This window comes from Argiope bruennichi, chromosome 6, assembly GCF_947563725.1.
Source record: "Argiope bruennichi chromosome 6, qqArgBrue1.1, whole genome shotgun sequence".
NCBI classification, from domain to species: Eukaryota; Metazoa; Arthropoda; class Arachnida; order Araneae; family Araneidae; genus Argiope; species Argiope bruennichi.
In genome coordinates this window covers 95445729-95466614 of record NC_079156.1, presented here as the reverse complement: position 1 = coordinate 95466614, position 20886 = coordinate 95445729, and the positions used below count along the sequence as shown (strand labels likewise).

The 20886-nt window shown below is 28.9% G+C and overlaps 1 protein-coding gene across 1 annotated transcript in view; it reads right to left on the bottom strand.

The window, feature by feature from the left end:
- The window catches only part of LOC129971128 (thyrotropin-releasing hormone receptor-like), a 453265-nt gene that overhangs the window by 297653 nt on the left and 134726 nt on the right, over positions 1–20886 (bottom strand). The window contains exon 2 of the mRNA XM_056084621.1: positions 8023–8525. Coding sequence (XP_055940596.1) covers positions 8023–8525 — 503 coding nt within the window. The remainder of the gene's footprint in view (positions 1–8022; positions 8526–20886) is intronic.

Genomic DNA, 20886 nt, shown 5'->3' with positions numbered 1-20886 from the left:
TAGTACTTTCCTCAATCATTTTATATCTAATTAAATATCGTATGGCCTGTTCTTGCGCTGGCAATTTAAGAGAAAGATTTCTAATTTTCTTATCATATATATTTTTTATTATTTCCAGTTTTCATTTTAGATCTGAAAGCCTAGATTGATTAAAATATCAACATCATATTCCTTCAGATTTGCAATACTTTCTCTTTTTATTCTTTATATACAAGAAAATAGAACTTTGCCATAATACTTTTGCATACAAATATATAAATAATAAAATACGTGTAATATTACAAATTGAATTTTAAATTCTGCTGATCAGAGCATCTAAATCCTGATTCTAGGCGAATATCAACTCCTGCATCAGTTCGTCTAAGGAGGCGGAAATCTCTGCGTATTAATGCACAAATAGGCAAAGGAGCAGGTATAAGTAGTTAATTTCAAGACACTTTGAACTATAGAGCGGACCCCAAAGTTAGTAGAACGTCATTCCGATTTAATGATCCCATCTATTTAATGGCCGTTATTCAGAGCGTCAATTGCTCTCTCGGTATCATAACTATGCTATTTAGTCAATATTCATTAGGCATACAATTTGATACTATCATCACGCTTCTCCAGTCTTGCAAGTACTGCAAGATGCGTTTCCAGTGCAGTACAATTTCTGGGCAATGTACATGAAATTATGATGGTTCTTTTCGTGCAAATATCATTAGCTACATTTTACCAAGTGTTATGAAAAAATATTGCTTTATATCTATGCAGTACTTTTTATTACTGCCGCCTAATTGATATGTATATTAATTTTAGATTCAACCAATTGATGGACGATGAAAATTTGATATTAACTGGTTGATGTCCAATTGGATGTCACTTGATTTTACTTATGATTTCGTTTGTGCTTATCCTTTTCTGCCTTTTTCTATTATAACAACGAAAGACTATATAATATACGAGAGTCCATTATATATAAATATAATGGACTCTCGTATAACACTATCACATAACATGAAATCGTATATGCAATGAAAAAATTGCTACTACTTTCTCCTCTAGTGGGTTATTTTTCATATCAGTCTGTATAGAACACCACAATAACTACGAATACACGTATACGACAATGAAGCTGGCTGTTACAGTAGTATCTCGTTAGTAACATGTGAATAGAATTAGTAGCGAATTAAAGATGTATTTGAATTTAAATAAATTCATCCGTCATATAGTCTACCCACATTATGTTTAAGATGGCATGCCTTATGTTTTTAAAACTTTATTAATACTGAAAGGCCCTAAACGTTCATTAAAAAAAAAAACCACGGCTGGCGAACTTGGTGTCTACCTATTTCCCATTACTTGAGAAATTCCTTCCCTTTTCATTAAGAGTGATTGATTGAATACTCAAAGGGCGTGCTTGTTCGTTAGATATGCTTGCCCGGATGAATTTGGAGAAAGGAAGTTATTCTTAGAACTTCAAAGGATTGCAAGCATATAATCCTTTGTTAAATAGCCAACAATTAAACGGATTCTTTTTTTTTGTATATAAACATTTTAAGATCAATGGTTTGATTGCAGTTTTAGATGCGAAATATAATAGTTTTCTTATCTATGGAAAAAAACTCAGTTTTTCCATTATTTTGAACTTAAATTCTCTTAGGAATGAGACAGTAAATCAAAAATCATTTCAAATGGCGGTACAAAACTTTGGAATTGGAACAATACTGTAATTCGGCTGCAGTATGCATATGCTATCAATTATGAAAGAAAAAAATATACATTTCTTTATTTTTTCGCAAATGTTTGCTGAAACCCGTTCCAATTATATTAAATTTAATTCATTATATATATATATATATATATATATATATATATATATATATATATATAAGACATAGACAAGACGTTGTATTTTTAATTCTCTTTAATATCCATCTCGGGACCGCAATTTATTTACAAACAGACGCTGCCCGCTACAAAAGCAGAAGTAAGAAAGAAGCAAAAAGGACCGAAACAAATGATCACAAGTCTTATATAACATGGGATTTCGACCACGCGCCAATTCAATACATGTGGTGACCTTTGACACATTTTTGAGGGCACCGAAGGGATCACTCATTTCAGACGTAGTACTGATGGCGCATTAGTTTTCCAGAGGAATTAATTAAACCGAAAATGGAATTGGATCCCGAAATAAGAGAATATTTTAGAATGAAGTTGCTATGGACTAAGCTAAGGTAAAATCTTGGAAATTAATTAAATTGAAATTAGAATTAAAATATCATTATATATTATATACTGTTGCTTTGTCAGCCCACACGATTTTAGAAACAAGAAGTACAGAAAATTAAATTATATGTTAAAAAATATTTAAAAAAACAGGAGGTACAGAAGAATAATATTAATAAAATTGATTGAACTTATAAAAAAGTGTTGTTATTAATAGATTGATTAAAATATAAAACTTTTTTTTATTTTTTCATAAATTCAACGAAAGATTAGCTTCGGTAAAATAAAAGATCTTAACTTGCTGTTAATGAATGCTCTTAGTACATTTATAGGCGAATCTGTATCATTAAAATTTATAATCCACCTTATTACGTTTAGTTCTGTATAACCTTTATTTTAAAAAATGATTATGAGATTTAAAATAAGGACTAATTGAATTATTGATTATTTTCCTTTTATTTTGTCTGTACTTCCTACATCAGAACACGGCCCTTTTCCTGCCTACCTCAAAAGGTTCAACCTGTCTGAGAGTGACCAGTGCAGTTGTGGTGGGATAGGCACCGCACTTCATTATGCTACGGAATGCATCCTTACAATCTCCTGGCATATGAAAAAACCATCACCAAGCCATGAACAGGAATGGCTGAAAAGAGTCGCCAACAACTTCCTTTCCAGACAAAAAATCCACAGTATAATTAAATTTATAAGTGGAAATAGAGACCTATTCTCGCCTCCATAGCACTCAACATCAAGTCTCATACCAAAAAAGACTAAGGGAAAAAACAAGAACTGCAGTCTCCTGTCACACATTTCAATCAAACAGAGATTGTCTTCATTTCCATTTCTCAAATCATTTTCCATCTGATTTTTTTTAACTGCATCCTGATCTACTATAACATAAAAAATGTAAACACAGATTATATGTATATTTTTACAAATTTTATCTCTCAATCTGCATTATATTTCTAAGCTAATTACTACAAATTATATTTCTAAGTTGAAAAATTATGTAAACGGTCTCATCATAATATAATTTCTTATATAATTGTAAATTTTGTAAATAGTTATTTTTGTTTCGTTTTCCTACTGTAAATATTTTGTTAATTAAATAAAATTCCCGTAACATGCCTACCAAACCGTTCAGTGACCAGAATGGTCACGGATACGGGGGTATGAGACGGCGTTCTGTTCTGTACTTCCTACTTCTTAAGAATGCTTTCAAAGTATTACTAATTAATTATCAGATTCTAATTAATTATCAGATATTACTAATTATATTATCAGATTCTTAAAACAAACTTTTTTGATGAAAATTGAAATACATTTTTTTTCTGGATGTACCATAGACATCTATATTTTGGTTATAAAATAAAGCGAAACACACCATAAAAACAATAACTCATTCAGTTTTCGCGTGGTGCACAGTTCCATAGCATTGCTTTTGAAAAATATTATTTTCGCATTTTCGTATTTGTGTTAATAAATTCCAGATGTATTAGAAACATTAGAATATTTATAACAGTAAAGTTAATTACCACTTAACTTTACTATTTACTTGTGTTCACTTCACTAGCCAATTTTGTCCATGCAGATAGAATTTGAGACACTTTCCTACGTGAAATCGATTTCTTGAAGTATTATTCTCTACCTCCCCATGAAATTTGAACGATAAGTTTTGAATCATCAATATATTTATAACTCTCTTTTAAGTTAACTAATTGAATAAAAGATTTCTTTTTATATGTTTTTTTCATAACTCGTATCATCAGGAAATTCTAATATTCTATATGACAGGAACATTTATAAATATTTTATAAAGTTGAAAAAATATTTATACAATGTTTTATACTTATTACAATATGTAATGTTACAATACGTTGTTTATGACAATAAGCAATCCAATTTATATTTCATTTTTATTTATAATTCTCTTTAATCTAATAAATAATTCAAAATAGAATATCCGCGATAATTTAAAATTTGTATTTGTTTTTCTTGAATATTGTCGTATTAAATATTACAGTGCATAAATTATTATTAAAAATATAATAATAATTTTTCAAAACAATGCAAAAAAATTACTAGCGATTCAGAAATTTTGAATTAATAAAGATGCATTCCATTTATGAAGTAGTAAGTATTATTAGTAGAAACAAATAAATTTAATTTCTTATAAATTAAATACAGCTTCCAACAGGTAATAAAGAAAAATATTTAATTTTTAATTTACGTATTTACATTCTTTTATTATCAAACTCACATATAATAAGCAATTGTCATGTTACAATGAATAATAATAATGTTTACGTTAAAACTAAACATTTTTATACATAAAAATTGCTTCAGTCCTCAGAGAAACTATTTTTAAGTTTTTTTTATTTATTTTGCCCAGCATATTTCTTCTATTGTTTCACTCTTTTGATGTGTAAACCATGAAATTTGTTCGAAAAATTTCTTTGGCTTCACAAACTCATTTCCTTTACTCATTTCCTAAATCAACTCATGCTTGACTGTTTTTTCATGCTCAAGTCATCTGTCGTTCTAATCGTATCAGTAAATATTTTATTCCATTTATTTGCCATAAGAATCTTTTTCCGGTAGCCGCATTTCTCAATTTGTTGTTAGCTTGGAAAGGTATTTTTTTTAATATAATTTATCATACTATTTAAAAATGCTTCTTTGAAATATTGTGTAAAAATTAATTGACGAAAATATTAACAAAATACAGATGAACTCATTTTAGAGTAACAACTTCTTTTTAATAAATACTGTAAAATAAACATTTTTATATATTTTAAAGACTGACGTAAAACGGTGTTTTAAATAAACAAACTTGTATTCGATGTTTCAATTCAATTCAAATTAAATACGAATTTCAAGATATTTGTTTATTAATGTGTTCATTAAATTTTTAAATAATATTAATTTTGAAATAATATTAGTAAATATTCTACAAAATATGAAAACTATAATTAAAATTTAAAATAAAGAATTTAACATTAAGTGAAAAAATAATGCGTATATATAATTATATCAAGTATTATTTATATATTTCTTGTTCTATCTGATTTATGTGTATGCATGTATAATTTTAACTATAAATATTATTTAAGATATGATTATCGTCTGCACTTATTAAAAACAAGATTATGAATTAAATTCATTAAATACTATTCCATGTGTTTTGAACAACAAAATGCGTTCCAATTTTTTCAACATGGTACATTATGTCTTCAAAGGAAACTGAAATAATTTTTTTTCTCTTTCTTCTTTGTCATTTAATTCGCGAAGATTTGCCTTCCTTGTTCTTATTTGAGGATAAGAATCGAAAATCACAGGCCCGAAGCATATTAAAAAAATAACAACATATAAAATACAAAAGATTATTTTGAAAATAAATAAAACTTTTAAATTTCCTCTTTAAAAATATTTGAAGCATGATGTTTTGAAAGAATTTTAAAGATTATTGACTTTAACTATACAAAGCGTACATTATACTTCAAAATATACAAGTACATTATACTTGAAAATATACACGTACATTATACTTTAAAAATACATACAACATGTACATAGAAATTATTATTAATTGATAACACATTTTTTATTAATAAATTCAAAATATAATCCAACAGTGAAATGTAAGAGATTCTACTGGGCTTCAGAGATCCGAATATTTGTTTCCCGAAATAAGAAAATGGGGGAAATTCCTAAAATGCCTATGGTCAGCTTTTATATAACCTCGAATGTAACTACAACGAAACTAAAAGTCCCCCCCCCCTCCCTCACAAAAAAAAAAACGATTTGTGATATATATTAAAAATGTTTGTCGCTCGGAGACCCGATGTGCTTCCTCAAGAGTTAAGTTAGCAACATTCACTTCTTTAATAAATTTTTCATTTGTGAATAAATTTTCGGAAGTAATCTTTCCTGTTAGAAGGTGCAGTCGTCATAGAGTTCTATAATGAAAAATATAACGCACATCAAAATTTTGCATCTCTTATGTTGTATAAGTGATGCACTTTATCAGTAGTATACTGGTTACAAATAAATGAGGACTATGATGAAAAGATGAATAAATGCATCTGACATACAAATGAGAAGTGTATAAGAGGTACTTTGCTGAATACCTTTCAATTTAGATTCTGTAAAATCTTTTATACCACCAAAAATGTATAAAATGTACCGAATAATTCACAGAATATTTCATGACGTTTTCGTTTAGTTTAGTTATATGAACGTCCAGTTATAAAGCAACACTTGGACTATTTTGGGACGGAACTCGTAATTTTAAAATGCGGTCAGATGACGAGAACGACACCTGAACTGGCACCTTGCTCTCCATACCACACCAGCAGGAGGATGTTTGGCGCGGACGGATTTAACGTGCACTAGACCCGCTTAAACGCCAGTTCTTAGGTGGAATTAGGTCTCGAACCTGAAACCCCCCGGGTTCCGAAACCGAGGCCTTACCACCAGACCACTACGGTCCATTACGTCTTCATGTTTCATGTTCTTTTTGCACACTAAACTATTTGCTTAAAGGCTTATTTGACAAATCTTTAAAATTTGAGTTAAAAATAAGGAAGAAGAAATGAACGAATTACAAATCAAAATTGGATGAGATGTAGTCTTCTAAAAATATTTTTATACACTTTATGTAAATTAGTGGATTGTTTAGAAAAATAAATTCAATAAAGAAAGAAATCTTATTGACTAATCTAAAATGAACAGTACTACGGAAATAAAACTATCCTTTGTCCACTCTGAATTCTGAAATAGCAGATAAATGATGTATTCTGAAATTTTGAAAATTGAATTTTAATTTTCCAATTCCTAACTAGAATATATCCAGTGTTTTCACTTGGTCCCCGAAATCTATGTAATGCCTTTAAACAAATTACTGAAAATTTGCATTTACATTTTTATAATTTATTAATTCAATTCATATTATATTCTGCATTACGACACCAAAATATTATCTGAAAACATTGGTGAATTTCAACGAAATAAAAATATATGCAATAGAGTAGATATAATAGGAATTATTTAACACTAGAATGCATTATTTGTTAAATGTGTTTTTAATAAATGCATATAATTTATGAAAATTATTTTAAAAAAATATTTTCGTTTCTTTTTTCTGGTGAAATTTTAACAAAACAATTAAAATGTGTCAATTAGCAACATTATGTATTAAACAATATCCACTGATAGAAATCACATTATAACAATCCTGAAATCTAAAAAAAAAAATCCATTTTTACCAATATTTTTTTTTTACAATGGGAATAAAATATTGTGATAACATTTTGAATGGTAGAATTGCTCTTACAGCAGCCATCTTGGTATTTCCCTAAATTTAGGGTAAAAATCTAATTTTAGTTCCATTCTTGCCATATATCGGTGTTTTCTGCAAATTATCGAAAGACATTTAAATAGGGATTTCTAAAAGGGATTGTTGCTCTTTAACACAATCAAGTAAATTGAAATAAAAAATTATAGCCAAATGGCTACGCGATGTATTAATGGGTTAGAACCTAGAAACCATTTAAGTAAAAGCTTGAATCATTTCTTCAAAGCATTAAAAATGTGATGTAATAATAAAAGATTAACTATATTATAAAAATGGATTGTATTATCTGTATTGTCTTTTAGTGCTTGTTTCCTTTAAATTAATCATTTTGAAATATAAAATAGACTTTCTTACTCATATCGCCTTATTCAATGTGTAATAAATTATATAGATTAAATATTTTTAATAATTAAGGAATTATAATCAACCATTTTAAAATTATGTGAAGGACTCACCTGTACCCTTGCGTTCATGCTGCTGCTTGTCTTCTTAGAATCTCCAGAATTCAAATTGGCCGCGGTTCCATTCTTCTTGCCCGGTGTCTTCGGAATTTCATTGGAGAAAAGGATCCTCGCAATCAAACTGTACAAGACGCATGACAGAATCAATGGTAAGATGTAGAACAGGACCAAATCAGCAAGGAAGTAGCCAACATACAGATTCCTAGACAATGCGAAGGTGCATGTTTCCATATTCTCGTATCCTTTGTAGTAGATCGGTTGCGTTTTGGTGAGAAAAAGCCAAGGACTGCAGTAGATACAGGCGAATATCCAGACTCCGTAGATGATCTTCTTTGCTCTTTGAACTGTGCAAATGAACTGGGCCTTCATCGGATGACATATGGCGATGTACCGCTCCACAGTGAACGCCGTTATCGACAGAGAGGAAGCGTTGATGCCAAGGTACTGGAGGAAGATGAATATTGCACATCCCCAACGGCCCCAGACCCATTCATCACCTGCAAAAAGAAAATTAATAGAATGACTATAAGATTATAAAACAATTATTTGAACCTTTTAAAAATGAGTTTAAGATTGGAAAATAATCATTTAAACTTTTAAAAATGAGTTTAAAACTTCTTCACAGCTTTCTACGGCTGGTATAAAGGCCATTAATCTATACTTATATAAAGCTCAATGTTTGTGTGTGCGTGTGTGTGTGTGTGTGTGTTGGCGCGCTACAGAAAAGACCATTTGACCTACAGCTACGAAATTCGGTACGTGTATACCTTGGAGGTCAGGAATGTGCACCTGGGGTCCCTTTTTTTAAAATTTTAATTATTAATTAAAAACTAATTTTCCCGCAAAAAAAATCATTTCCCCACCGCCAAATGAGTAAGGCTTCAGCATTTTTTCCCCACGCTAATGAGGCTTAGGCTTAACATTTTTCGGCCGATTATTTCAAACGATTCTGTTTATTTTCTGAATGTTTGAAGCATTTAAAATTAAACATTATTAATTAATCGATCTTTCAGATTCATTCTGAAGTACTTTTGAATTAAAATAAAACAGAATAAAGGAAATTAAAAATTTCTAATCTACATAGCATTACCCCAAATGGCGTAGAAAAATTCACTCATTTGCCTTACCATAACTGGCGTTGAAAATTCACGCATGCGCATTGTGTTCTGATTGTTTAAATCAACGGATGCGGACTAGATTTAAATTATTTTTAGGTTAGTTGTATGGTTTGGAATGAAACTGTATTTATGTTAGTTCATCGTTTATTAAGTAATTTTTTTACCTGTTTTCGACCGATTATTTTAAACGATTCTGTTTATTTTCTTAGTATTTGATGCATTTAAAATTAAACATCGTTAATTTTAAATCATCGTTAACACCTGCTCATGATGAATCTGAAAAAAAATTGTTGACAAATTCTTGAGATATTATATAAATTAAGAAAGATATTCTTTAGTGCCCATAAGGTTTAAATGCTCAGTGACTGTTTTCAGTAATCATATTACAAAAAAAAAAAAAATGCTTTGTTTCAGTAAAAAATATTATTAGATGAATTGCGGATTAATCATTTCCACTTTAATTTAAATCATAAATTCTACGGGAGCTAACAGAAAATTAGAGAGATACAGATTACGTTATGACTGAAGGCCTTTATAATATTATGAGTGAAATGAAATTTGAAGTTTTAAAATATTTTAATGAAGAAGCTATTAAAGTAGGAATTACATAAAATATTTAATTATTAAAATTTTAACGAACATTAAGATTGGCGAACCGGCTGATCGCCAAAGGCGGCTAATCGGAAATATTTCTGAATATGAAGCATTACTGTCAAATTTATCTTTGTCAGGTAGCGAAGATGCTGAAATACTGAATGCACCTCACCGCTTTAATTATTTGCGCTTAAAGGAAAGATATTTATCCAATAACTGTGTTTTGTATTTAGTTTAATTCTTGTGTGTGTATTGTTAGATGAAGTGCATATATCAGTACAGTATTCTTCCTCCTATGATAATTTGCATGAATAGAAAGGCCACTTCCCCATTGTGGCGTTTTCTTTCATTTAGGTTTCTTCCATACAAAATAAGATCAAACACCTCACCTGATTAATTATTAACGTTAAGAGGAAGACCACTTCTCCATTGTAGGGTGTTTTGTATTTATGTTTCTTGCGTAGAGGAGAAGATCAAACACTTCACGTCGTTAACTTTTTACATCAGACACTTCGCCTCGTTAACTTTTTACAGATGAAGACTACTTTCCCAATAGACATATTTTTTACTTTACTTAACGCTAAATCCGACAATCAAATAAACGTTTTGAAGCTGATAATTTAAATTCAAAATTTTAGAGAACTATAATGCTTAGGAATACAACATACAATTTCTTTTGTCTGTCTGTTTGCAGGTATTCATATATAGGCGTTACCGTGTTTATGTACAGACATATAAACATGTACATAGTACATATATTGTTAACAATAATCGAATATCATTAGAAACCGTGTTATAAAGAGTAACTTCAAATTTTAACAATTAATTAATTATTGTTAAAAAATTTTACTTCAAACACAGACAAACTATCAGAGCTCTGGTGCAGCACATAAATTTGTCTTAAAATTTGAATGGAATCCAGAAATATGACGGTGTGCTCTCAGGTTAAACATCAATTATCTCTGTAATTATTTTTTAAGTATGGACATTAAATATTCAGATGCACATTGGAATAGAGATAAATAATTTTAAAAATCCCTTTTACGCGATCAATAAATCTAAAATGCGTAGATTCTCACAACATATCTAGATTGAATATCTTAATGATTACAATAACTTTTCTTTGAATATATCGCATGTAAAAGAATAGAAAACGCTACTGACAATATTTTTTGAACATAACCTATAATTTATGATAGTCCCTTTTTTTTAGTTTTCTTTCCAAAAATACTTACTTAAATACCATGTCTTTTAAATTTCTCAAAATGTATCTATTCAATAACAAGACAGAAAGAAACAATGTGAAAATAGTTAGTAACGAAGAAATCTGAATGTCTCATATATTTTTTATAGTATATTACAAAAGATTTACTTTTTTTTTCCACAGATTTACAATGCGATACATCGAAATAAAAAAAAGGAAATATAAAATATCTCCATAGAAGAAAAAAATCTCACGATCTAGAATTCTCTAACCGATTTTACATTATGCAGATATAATTTATGAAAAAATGCTTCACTTTTCATTTTAACAGATCCTGCGTAAAAAAACTATTTCAACCAGAAGTTTCCATCTTCATTTCGGCATTATAAGTCAATATTCCGATATCTGGAACATGCCACTTCTTGACATGCAATTGTATGGAATGCAGGCTGAATCGATTCAGATATTGCAAAAAAGTGTATTTTAGTGAGAAAATCGATGCCATCTGGTTAAAGATATATCGATTCTATATTCTTCCGAAATAGAGAGACCCATGTAGATATTTAACAAATCATTAATTAAGTAAGTGCATAATATCATTAATTAAGTAAGAAAAGTACTTCAAAATAGTTAATAAATTACCTTAATTATTACACATAAAATATATTAAATTATTATGTATGATAATCTATATATTAGCAACTCTTAATTGTTACTAAATAATTCACTTGTCTAATGATAAATTATTAAAATATGGAATTGTTTCCTAATAAAAATAAATTTCTTGATGTATTAAGTTTTGTTTGTCTTTTTCTTAGTTCATCATCGCAAATGTACTTTGATCTGAAGTAATTGCATCGTTTATTTCTGGTCGCTTGTTAACTTTTGTTTCCTCTTTATAATCCGAAGAGGAGTTTCTATTCTCCAGCTGGCAACATTTCAGTTCCCAATTCAGCGAATTCAAAATTAAATCGTTTGGAACTCTTTATTATTTATTAAAATATTTTTATTAATGTTTCATGTTTTTGCATACTTTGTTTCAAATAAATTGCTATTATTATCATTTATTTTAAATTGGAAAAAAAATATTTCCGCGTATTTCGAGGATTCTTAACATCCACAGATAGCAAACATTTTATAAACAAATATACATTATTTAAATAAATTAATTAATAATATTTATAAATTAACAATTTTTAAAATAATAGTTTCAATAAAAAATTAAATAAGTTTAAATCTAGAAACAAAAATTAACATTATGAATGCAACATATCTAAATTAAATTTTTAAAACAAAAGATTACAATTTATATTGAATGTTTTATAATTTCAAAAGAAAAATGAGAAATTGTTTATTATTTATTTTATTGCATTAATTCATTGCACGAGAAGGAAATCCGCAGGTGAATTCATTGAATAATAATTTTTATTATTTATGATCATTGAGATCATTTGGCATAAATGCATCTATCTAATGCAAATAAATCAGATATAAAAATAATTTTAGATTTGATCCTGAACTACTGAAAATAAATTCGAATTGGAAATAATATTTTAAAATCTTAATAACAGTAGTTGCAAGAGATCTATAAAACTTGATTTACTTAAGAATTTTAACCAACCTAGATCCAACTACTGTTAAAAGTTTATCTAGTTTAATTTATCATGTATTTTAAATATTTTCGAAGCTTACTAACCACCTACAACTTGAAAGTAAGTTAAAAAAGTTTTTATTGGTATTCAATTGTTATTCGAAAGTAAGAAGTTATGCCTTGTATCGGTTTGAAGAAAATTCATGATCTATTCAAACTTTATTTCTTCTCCCTGCAAAAGTCTTCATCATTTTCTACTGACGAAAGACTTCAGGGGGCCTCAAAGATAATCTGATTACTTCTGAAATTGAATCACGTGGCAATTGAGATGCAAATAGAAGCTACCTTCACAAAATTTACATTGGCTTTCACATCCCAAGCCCTAAGTGTGTTCGCCAACGTTCAGACAAATGTGGATTCGTCTTTGAAAATCTGGAAGAAACTTTCCCGGGCAGAAAGTTACGTTTTTCTAAGTGAATTTGCAGTCTCATTTCTATTCTTATTTCTTAGGATTCGGTAATAAGTTTTCTATTCTTACTTTCCTTTTAAATCAGTACTTTTCGGCAGATTCAATACAATAGGCTTCATTTGAGTGAATTTTAGAATGGGTCACCCGAGCAGAAACACCAAAGAACATCGATCAAGTTGCTGAGTGAATTTGTGTTTGAAATTTGAAATTTCGATTTCTGACATTAAGACGATGATAATTCAAATGAGTGAAACTACTATAACAATAGATATAATTTTAAATAAAATAGTATGAATTATAACGTGGATAAACTATTCGCATTGGATTAGTATGGTATTTCCATTAAGATTCTGAATGAAAAAGTTGTTGAATTGTGAAACTTTGATTTACAGTATTTATCTTTATATATTTCTTTATTCTTTTTTCATTATTCAAATTAAAAGCAGTTTCAGAGACGTGGAGTCAATGACTCCATAAATAACAATAAAAACTTTGAAAAAGAATAACTCGTTTATATAAATGTGTTCATACTTAGACTTTTGCCAACATACTTTTGAAAGAACAACCTTAAGGTAATGGGAAGAGGATTGTATTGAAGAACAATATATCACGTGATAATCAGAGCTAATGAACAACGCGGAGTCATTTTGACTCCCGTCTCTGGGTTAAATAAGAGATTTCCGTTGAGGGTGAACTTCTAATTCATCGAACAATTAATTTTGAAAAATCGATCAAAATAATGTTTTAAAAGATTTGTGAAATATTTTCTAAACAAGATATATTTAAGATTAAATAATATTAAAACTTAAAATAGAGGAATGAGGGGTAACATTAAACTTTATAGAAACATACAGAAAGTGATATCCAATAAATGCATTATCTTCAACAAATCATTAAAACCATCATGCTTTATAATTCCACAAATTTAAATTTGTATTGATTATAACACAAAATAATTATTTTATCCTCACTTTCAGCGTCATTTAGAATTTAGTATAATGTATATTTGGCATTTTTGATCAATGCAGAAAAGGATTGATATTGGCATTCATAGGAAGTAAAGCAGATTTCTATACCCTGAACATTGATAAAACAATGGTTCATCTCGATTTCACATATAGAGACAGAATATGCTTCACACACTCGCATCAGTTTTTAACTATTACAGTATTTCCTCAAAGTACATTTTGATTACAAGAAAGTGAAAAGAAATCAGAGAAAAGCAATGAGCCATCTGAATGAGATTCTTGTAACTGAATTAGTTATACTGGTTAAGTTAAGACCCAAGATTTGCACTGACTCATTATCTGAATACGTTTTCAGATAACTCTTGGGAAGAAGACAGGTTTATCCAGAGGGAATCTGCTTTAACTCTGCTGAGCTAGATAATGGTATCTGGTAATTCTTCGTGAAATTAGATTTTACAAAGAGACATGCGTTCTAATTTTAGATGCAAACTAGAGCATCTTAATTAAGGTGTATGCATTGAATGTTGTAAACTAATCAGTAATGAAACTTCGCCAGTTTTCGGTAATGAAATGGGATTTGTTATCAGAATCGTTTATCTGCAATTACAAACAAGAGCTGCTTGCAAATCACTGCTACTGAGATATAAATCTTTTTAGTTCGTATGTAGTACAATTAAAAATGAAGTGAAAGCTCAAAATTGGTATTTTTGCTATACTTTAATTACTAAAAAGAGTTTCTGGAAAAATATCTTTTTGAATTTATAATGCTGAAGCAGTAGGTGGGTTCAATGCATCCATTATAGAATAATATTGTTTGTTTCATGGCAAATAATGTGATATCTTAATTAGCTAAAGATATTATACAATATACCCAAAGCATTTATTGTTAGTTCAGAACATATAGGAACGAAAAGAGCAAAGCATATAATTAAATTAGTCAATAGATATTGATCTTCTATGTTTTTTGCAACTTTGATTTAATTACAGTTTCACTAACATAAGTTAAATCCAGTCAATGAATTAATCACTAATTCTAGGAATTATAATAAACTTTCCTTGTATTTGTTATGTTAATACAATTTTCATACTTTCTCAATATAGAGTAAATTGTAAATAAGTAAATACCCAAATGGAAATTTTAGTATTGAATATATAAAAGCTTGTCATTTTAGATTTTTACTTTCTTTAATGTCTTTATTCACTCGAAGTATAGAGAAATTATCGTTGTCGTCAAAAATTTTGAACTCGAGATTTCGTCAAATCTCCTTGAACACGAGAAACACATGTTTGGCATTATGTCTATCTGTGAAAAAGATAATTCAAATTCGCTTTGAAGTACAGGAATAATATTTGATTAATAGACAAAAGATTATATTTTTAGATTTCTATCAAATGGTGAATGAAATCTATCTAGAGGAATTCTGTGTGTTGATATTCGAGTAAACACAATGAATTAAATCAATGGCTTTCATACGTATTCTTGTAATTACTACTGTATTTAAGTATCAAATTTTGGTTTTAATAGGTCTGATAAGAGCTACCAACTACACATTCGTACGTTAAACCGAATAAGAATATTAAATTCATACCAAAGATCTATAATTTGTGATTAATTTTCACCATTATCATGCAAGACATTCGCGGCGTTACCCAAAAGCAGCGTTTTTATGAGGGGGAAGGAAAATAAAACTGTTTTTGGAAAGGCAAGAAAGTTTCGGGGGCACCTTTCGTGCTAATTAGATATTAGAAGTTGCAAAAACTTAAATGCGATAGTAACTCTCAAAGGATGACATTGATTACCTTCATAAACTTCATATACAGCCTGAGTAAAAACTTTAAGGCCAGTAAAAATTTTTGAGAAAATGTAAAATGAAATAAAAGGGATTCAAATAATATTAATTATTAAAGTTCACTGATAAGAAATAAATGTCATAAACATAATTTGTAAATACATAATTATGAAAAAATGTGGTTATTTAAAAAGTTAGTATTTCTGCCTGAGTAAAAACTTTAAGGCCACCAGTCATTTTTTAAAAATAAATATAATATAATCGTGTAATTACCATTGCAACTACTAGCTTGTGACAACGCTGCAATTTTCATACTTGTCATACGTTTCTTCGAAGTATTGGTGATCTTTGTGAAGATGGCGAAGGGTAAGAAGTTAACTGATCGTGAAAGTGGACAGATCGAAGCTTTGTCTACAACAGGAATGAGTAGTCGTGCTATTGTGATAAAGATAGGAAGATCAAAGACTGTAGTCAACAATTTTTTTTTAAATTGAAATACAATTACGGTAAAAAGAATACTGGGGGAAGACCTACAGCTTTGTCCTCGCGTGATGAAAGAAGAGTTTGCCAACTTGCATCTACTGTAAAGTACTCAACCAGGAAACTGATTCCGACGACAGGTTTAAAAGTTTGTCAAAAAACGATTTATAACACAATTAGAATGTCTGTAAGGTTCACTTATACAGCAAAATTGACTAAGCCTCAGTTACTGCAGAGACACAAAATAGAGCGTTTGAACTTTGGCCAGAAAGTCATGACCTGGGACAACCAATGGATAGAAATTATGTTTTCTGACGAAAAAAAATGGAATTTGGATGGACCAGATGGCTGGAATTTCTACTGGCATGATATAAGAAATAAAAAAGAAATATTCTCCAAGCGCCAATTAGGTGGAGGGTCTGTCATGACCTTGGGGCCGTTTTTCTTACAATGGTGTGGGCTCAATTGCATTCGTTTCAGGCATAATGAATTCACAAGGATACCAAAATGTCCTAACAAATCATCTTTTGCCAAATGTGGAATGTTTTGCTGGAGAAAATTGAAAATATCAGCAAGACAATGCATCGATCCATTCGAGTAATAGCACAAAAAATTGGTTCCAAGTCAACAATGTTGAAACTGTGAAATGGCCAGCTAGTTCACCTGACCTTAACCCAATCGAGAACCTTTGGGGTGACTTAGCAAGAAGAGTTAATGCAAATGGGAGACATTTTACATCAACAACAGAGCTGAAATCTACTATCGAAGAAGAATGGTATGAAACCGACCCCACCCTTTGTCAAAAACTCGTTTCATCCATGAAAACAAGAGTATTTGAAGTAATTCGAAAAAATGGCTCCTACACAACCTTGTAAGAATTTGTAATTTTTTTCTTATATGTTATTTTCTATGTTGGCCTTAAAGTTTTTACTCAGGCTCAAATATTCATCTGTGTGTTCTGTAATATTTTCTAATAATAAAATATTTGCAAATAAATTTTTCTACTTTTATTTAAGCTCAATAATTATCAATCAAATGGAATTTTAATTCCTCAGTTTATATGTTTCCATTTTCTCAAAATTTTTTACTGGCCTTAAAGTTTTTACTCAGGCTGTAGCTTTAATCAATTCTCAGCGATAATGCTCCATAACAAACTGCAGATATCAGCTGGTATATTTAGATATATATTTGCGTTATTTTTGCATTTTTACAAATGTTTACAAATTTACATTTAGTAAGTTTCATAAGCTTGAACAAGAAGTTGAAGTATGGAATCTTAGCACTGATTTAAAATGATAAAATTATCCTTGTTCAACTGCCTAGAATAAGTGGAAAATCACTTATTCTAGGCAGTTAATTTTTTTTAGAGATTTTTATATTATATTATAAATTGTCTTTGGAATTGATTTGACAATTGAGTATCATGGTTTCTTTTGATTATTATGAAATGCCTACTGAAAATTTGTTGATTTTCGAATTGTGTTTAAATAGGATGTTATTGAGGATTTATTAAAAATGCACCTATATTTAACTTCAAAAACTATGAATTATTTCTCCTACGTTGAAATTTGTTTGGAGCATAGAGAAAAAACGTAAGTGTTTCAAATACATGATTTCATTTTAATAAATGCAAGTAAATCAATGAAATCAAACAAATTGGTGTTATCTTTTATACGATCACAGCAAATTGGTGTAATCTTCTATATGATCACAACAAATTGGTGTAATCTTCTATATGATCACAACAAATTGGTGTAATCTTCTATATGATCACAACAAATTGGTGTTATCTTTTATACGATCACAGCAAACTGGTGTAATCTTCTATATGATCACAACAAATTGGTGTAATATTCTATATGATCAAAAATTCCATCACAAAAAATTGGTGTAATCTTCTATATGATCACAACAAATTGGTGTAATCTTCCATATGATAATCATAAATTAAATGGAGATTTCTTTTAAAAATAATATAATTAGATAATAAATGCAATAATTTGCAATAAAAAGTCTTGGAATTCTTAAATAATAAATGCGTTTAAGAAATCAATTAATTAAATATATCAGCAACATTCAAGTAATTACTGTTCTATATATAAATAGAAAACATATGTATTAAGTTTTGATGGTTCAACAAAAATTCAATACAGCCCCTATCAATTCTCGTTTTAAATAATAATTATAATTAAAATTTAATTATCGCTCAGAATTTAATAAGTTATCAAAAGATTTCGAATTACAAGTTGCAAAAGTTTGATTCAATCTTACACTGAAATTGATATGAGTAATTTCATATTTACATTATTAAGTAATCTCAATGAAGTATTCTCGAACATTTCGATTGAAAAGAAAGGGAGATTCGAATAATAAATAAGCTTCCATCAATAATTTTAATGAAAACAATTAGAAATCAGCGTCACTAATGGCATCTATTTGAATAATTCCTCGAAATGAGAATTCATATGAAATCCAAAAATGTTACCAAGATTCAAATCAAATTTCATTTTTGTTAGATGTGCTGTACCTAAGCTCTAGTCATCAATTTTTGATTTAAACCATCAACAGCAAAAATCTTTTGTTGTTAAGGACTGAATTACCAAAGTTGTAAATGTATAGGGCAAAATAATTTATTTTCCATTAAAGTAAAGAAAAGCCATTATTTTATGATCACCAAATCCATTTCAATATTTTTGTACCTTGGAAATATCCTTATATTAAAAGCCATTATCTTTAAGGATAAAAGCAATCGTTTCTTGCATTTAGCTTCTGATGGCAGAGATTAGGACTCGAAACATTAGTTCTCGTATAAAAGTCTACTTAAACTAATTTTCGTGTTTTTATTTGTCCTACAGGCATGATTGAAATCAAAATATGGAGTGTCTTTTTAGCGAAGATGGGCTATGAATTTTAATGGTAGCAATCTGTAATAAGTATTGCTACAAGGCAAAACTATTTGCCTGTTAGAAAAAAAATCCTAACTGTTTTAGAAAAGGACAGTTCTAAGCATTAAAATAGAAACAAAATGAAATTTTCGAAATTCAACGTTGTAACTGGAGTGTAAAAGTTTAGAGAAATGTCTATTAAGATTACACTTAACATTTTATATCATTCTGAAAATAAAATGTTTTAAGGCATTAAAACAAAGCAAAATAAAAATGTTTGATGGAAGAATTAAGAATGGAAAATAAAAGTTTTGAATTTGCAAGTACCAATATCCTGCGATTAATGTAATGCTTAACAGTGTTATGTCATATCTGAAAAGAATAGAAAAGGAAAGGAAGCTTTTTATAAAATAAGCTTATAAATAAAATCAAAATTGCTATTAACATCTTACATTTTCTAACTGTCATTTTGTTAAAATAACATCTCCTCCAAAGATCTTTGCTCCAGATCAAATAATTTTAAACTGAGTAGAAAGAAAAAGATGGCACCAAAAAATGACATTTTTCGAGCTTTGCATTCCAGCAAAATAAGCATATTTTACATAATTAGAATTATTTTAATTCACTATTTCACCAAATACTTTTTAAGATAACTGGAAAAATTTTTTATTACATTTGTTACCTTAAAAAAATGCAATAGTAAAAATATTGCATTATTCCTTTGTCAACCTCGCTTTGAAAATATTGACCTTTTTTTCTAACATTTTTTTTAATTGTGATGTAAAGTAAGCATACGAAATAAAACCAATTTAGCTCATTTCAGTTTGAGTAATTCTATTTGATGTTATATTGACAAAGAGAGCGCTTTAATACAAGAAATAATTTTCTTGGTAATACCAGACAGCTGTAATACCAGAAATACTTCTACAGCTGTAGTTAAAGGTGAAGTATTTGAAATTAGATTTGGTGTATTCCATTACTTTAACAACTGTTGGATTTTCCTTCGAATTCGTTGCCAATGCGATAAATTTAAAATCCTCCTAAATACTTCAAAAATCATTAATCAACCTCAAAACCAGCTTCGATTAAGGGATTTTTTTCCACCTGGTCGACGAAATTAAATTGATCGGTTTAAAAGTCGACAAGAGTTATTTTTTCTAGAAAAAACGAGAATCTAGCAGCGAGTCAACTACATCTGGTACTTCAGTGAATATTCATCGGTGAATGACCGACTCGAAATTAATGATTTAGAGATAAAAGAAAAAATAAATGTCCGAATTATTTCACGAAGGAAGTTTGGCTGAAATCATACTGAATGTAGGAATTTAAAAATGAAATGTAATGGTGTTCATTTTCGGCATTTTAAATGAGTAAAATATCATAAAGATAAATGAAATTTCTTTATAGTAAATCACTAGTAATTTAGAAGCTTAAGGGAACAGTGGGATTTAAAATAAGCCAAACTGGACGAAATATTGAATATATATATATCATAATATTCTAAAATCTCATTTAAACTTGATTAATTTCTTAATTTTAGCTCAATTTTGCCCATATTAACGAGTCGATAGTTAGCCTTTTGTGCTAACTATCGCTAACTTGCGCATTTACCTTGTGCAATGATTATTTTAAGGCCACATAACGATATTGCTAGTTATCGATACATATGCATTCAAAGTCTTGTGATGAATTACATATGAAGAAGTATTACATCACAATACTGTGTTAGATAACATGAAAATATATATATGCAATCATT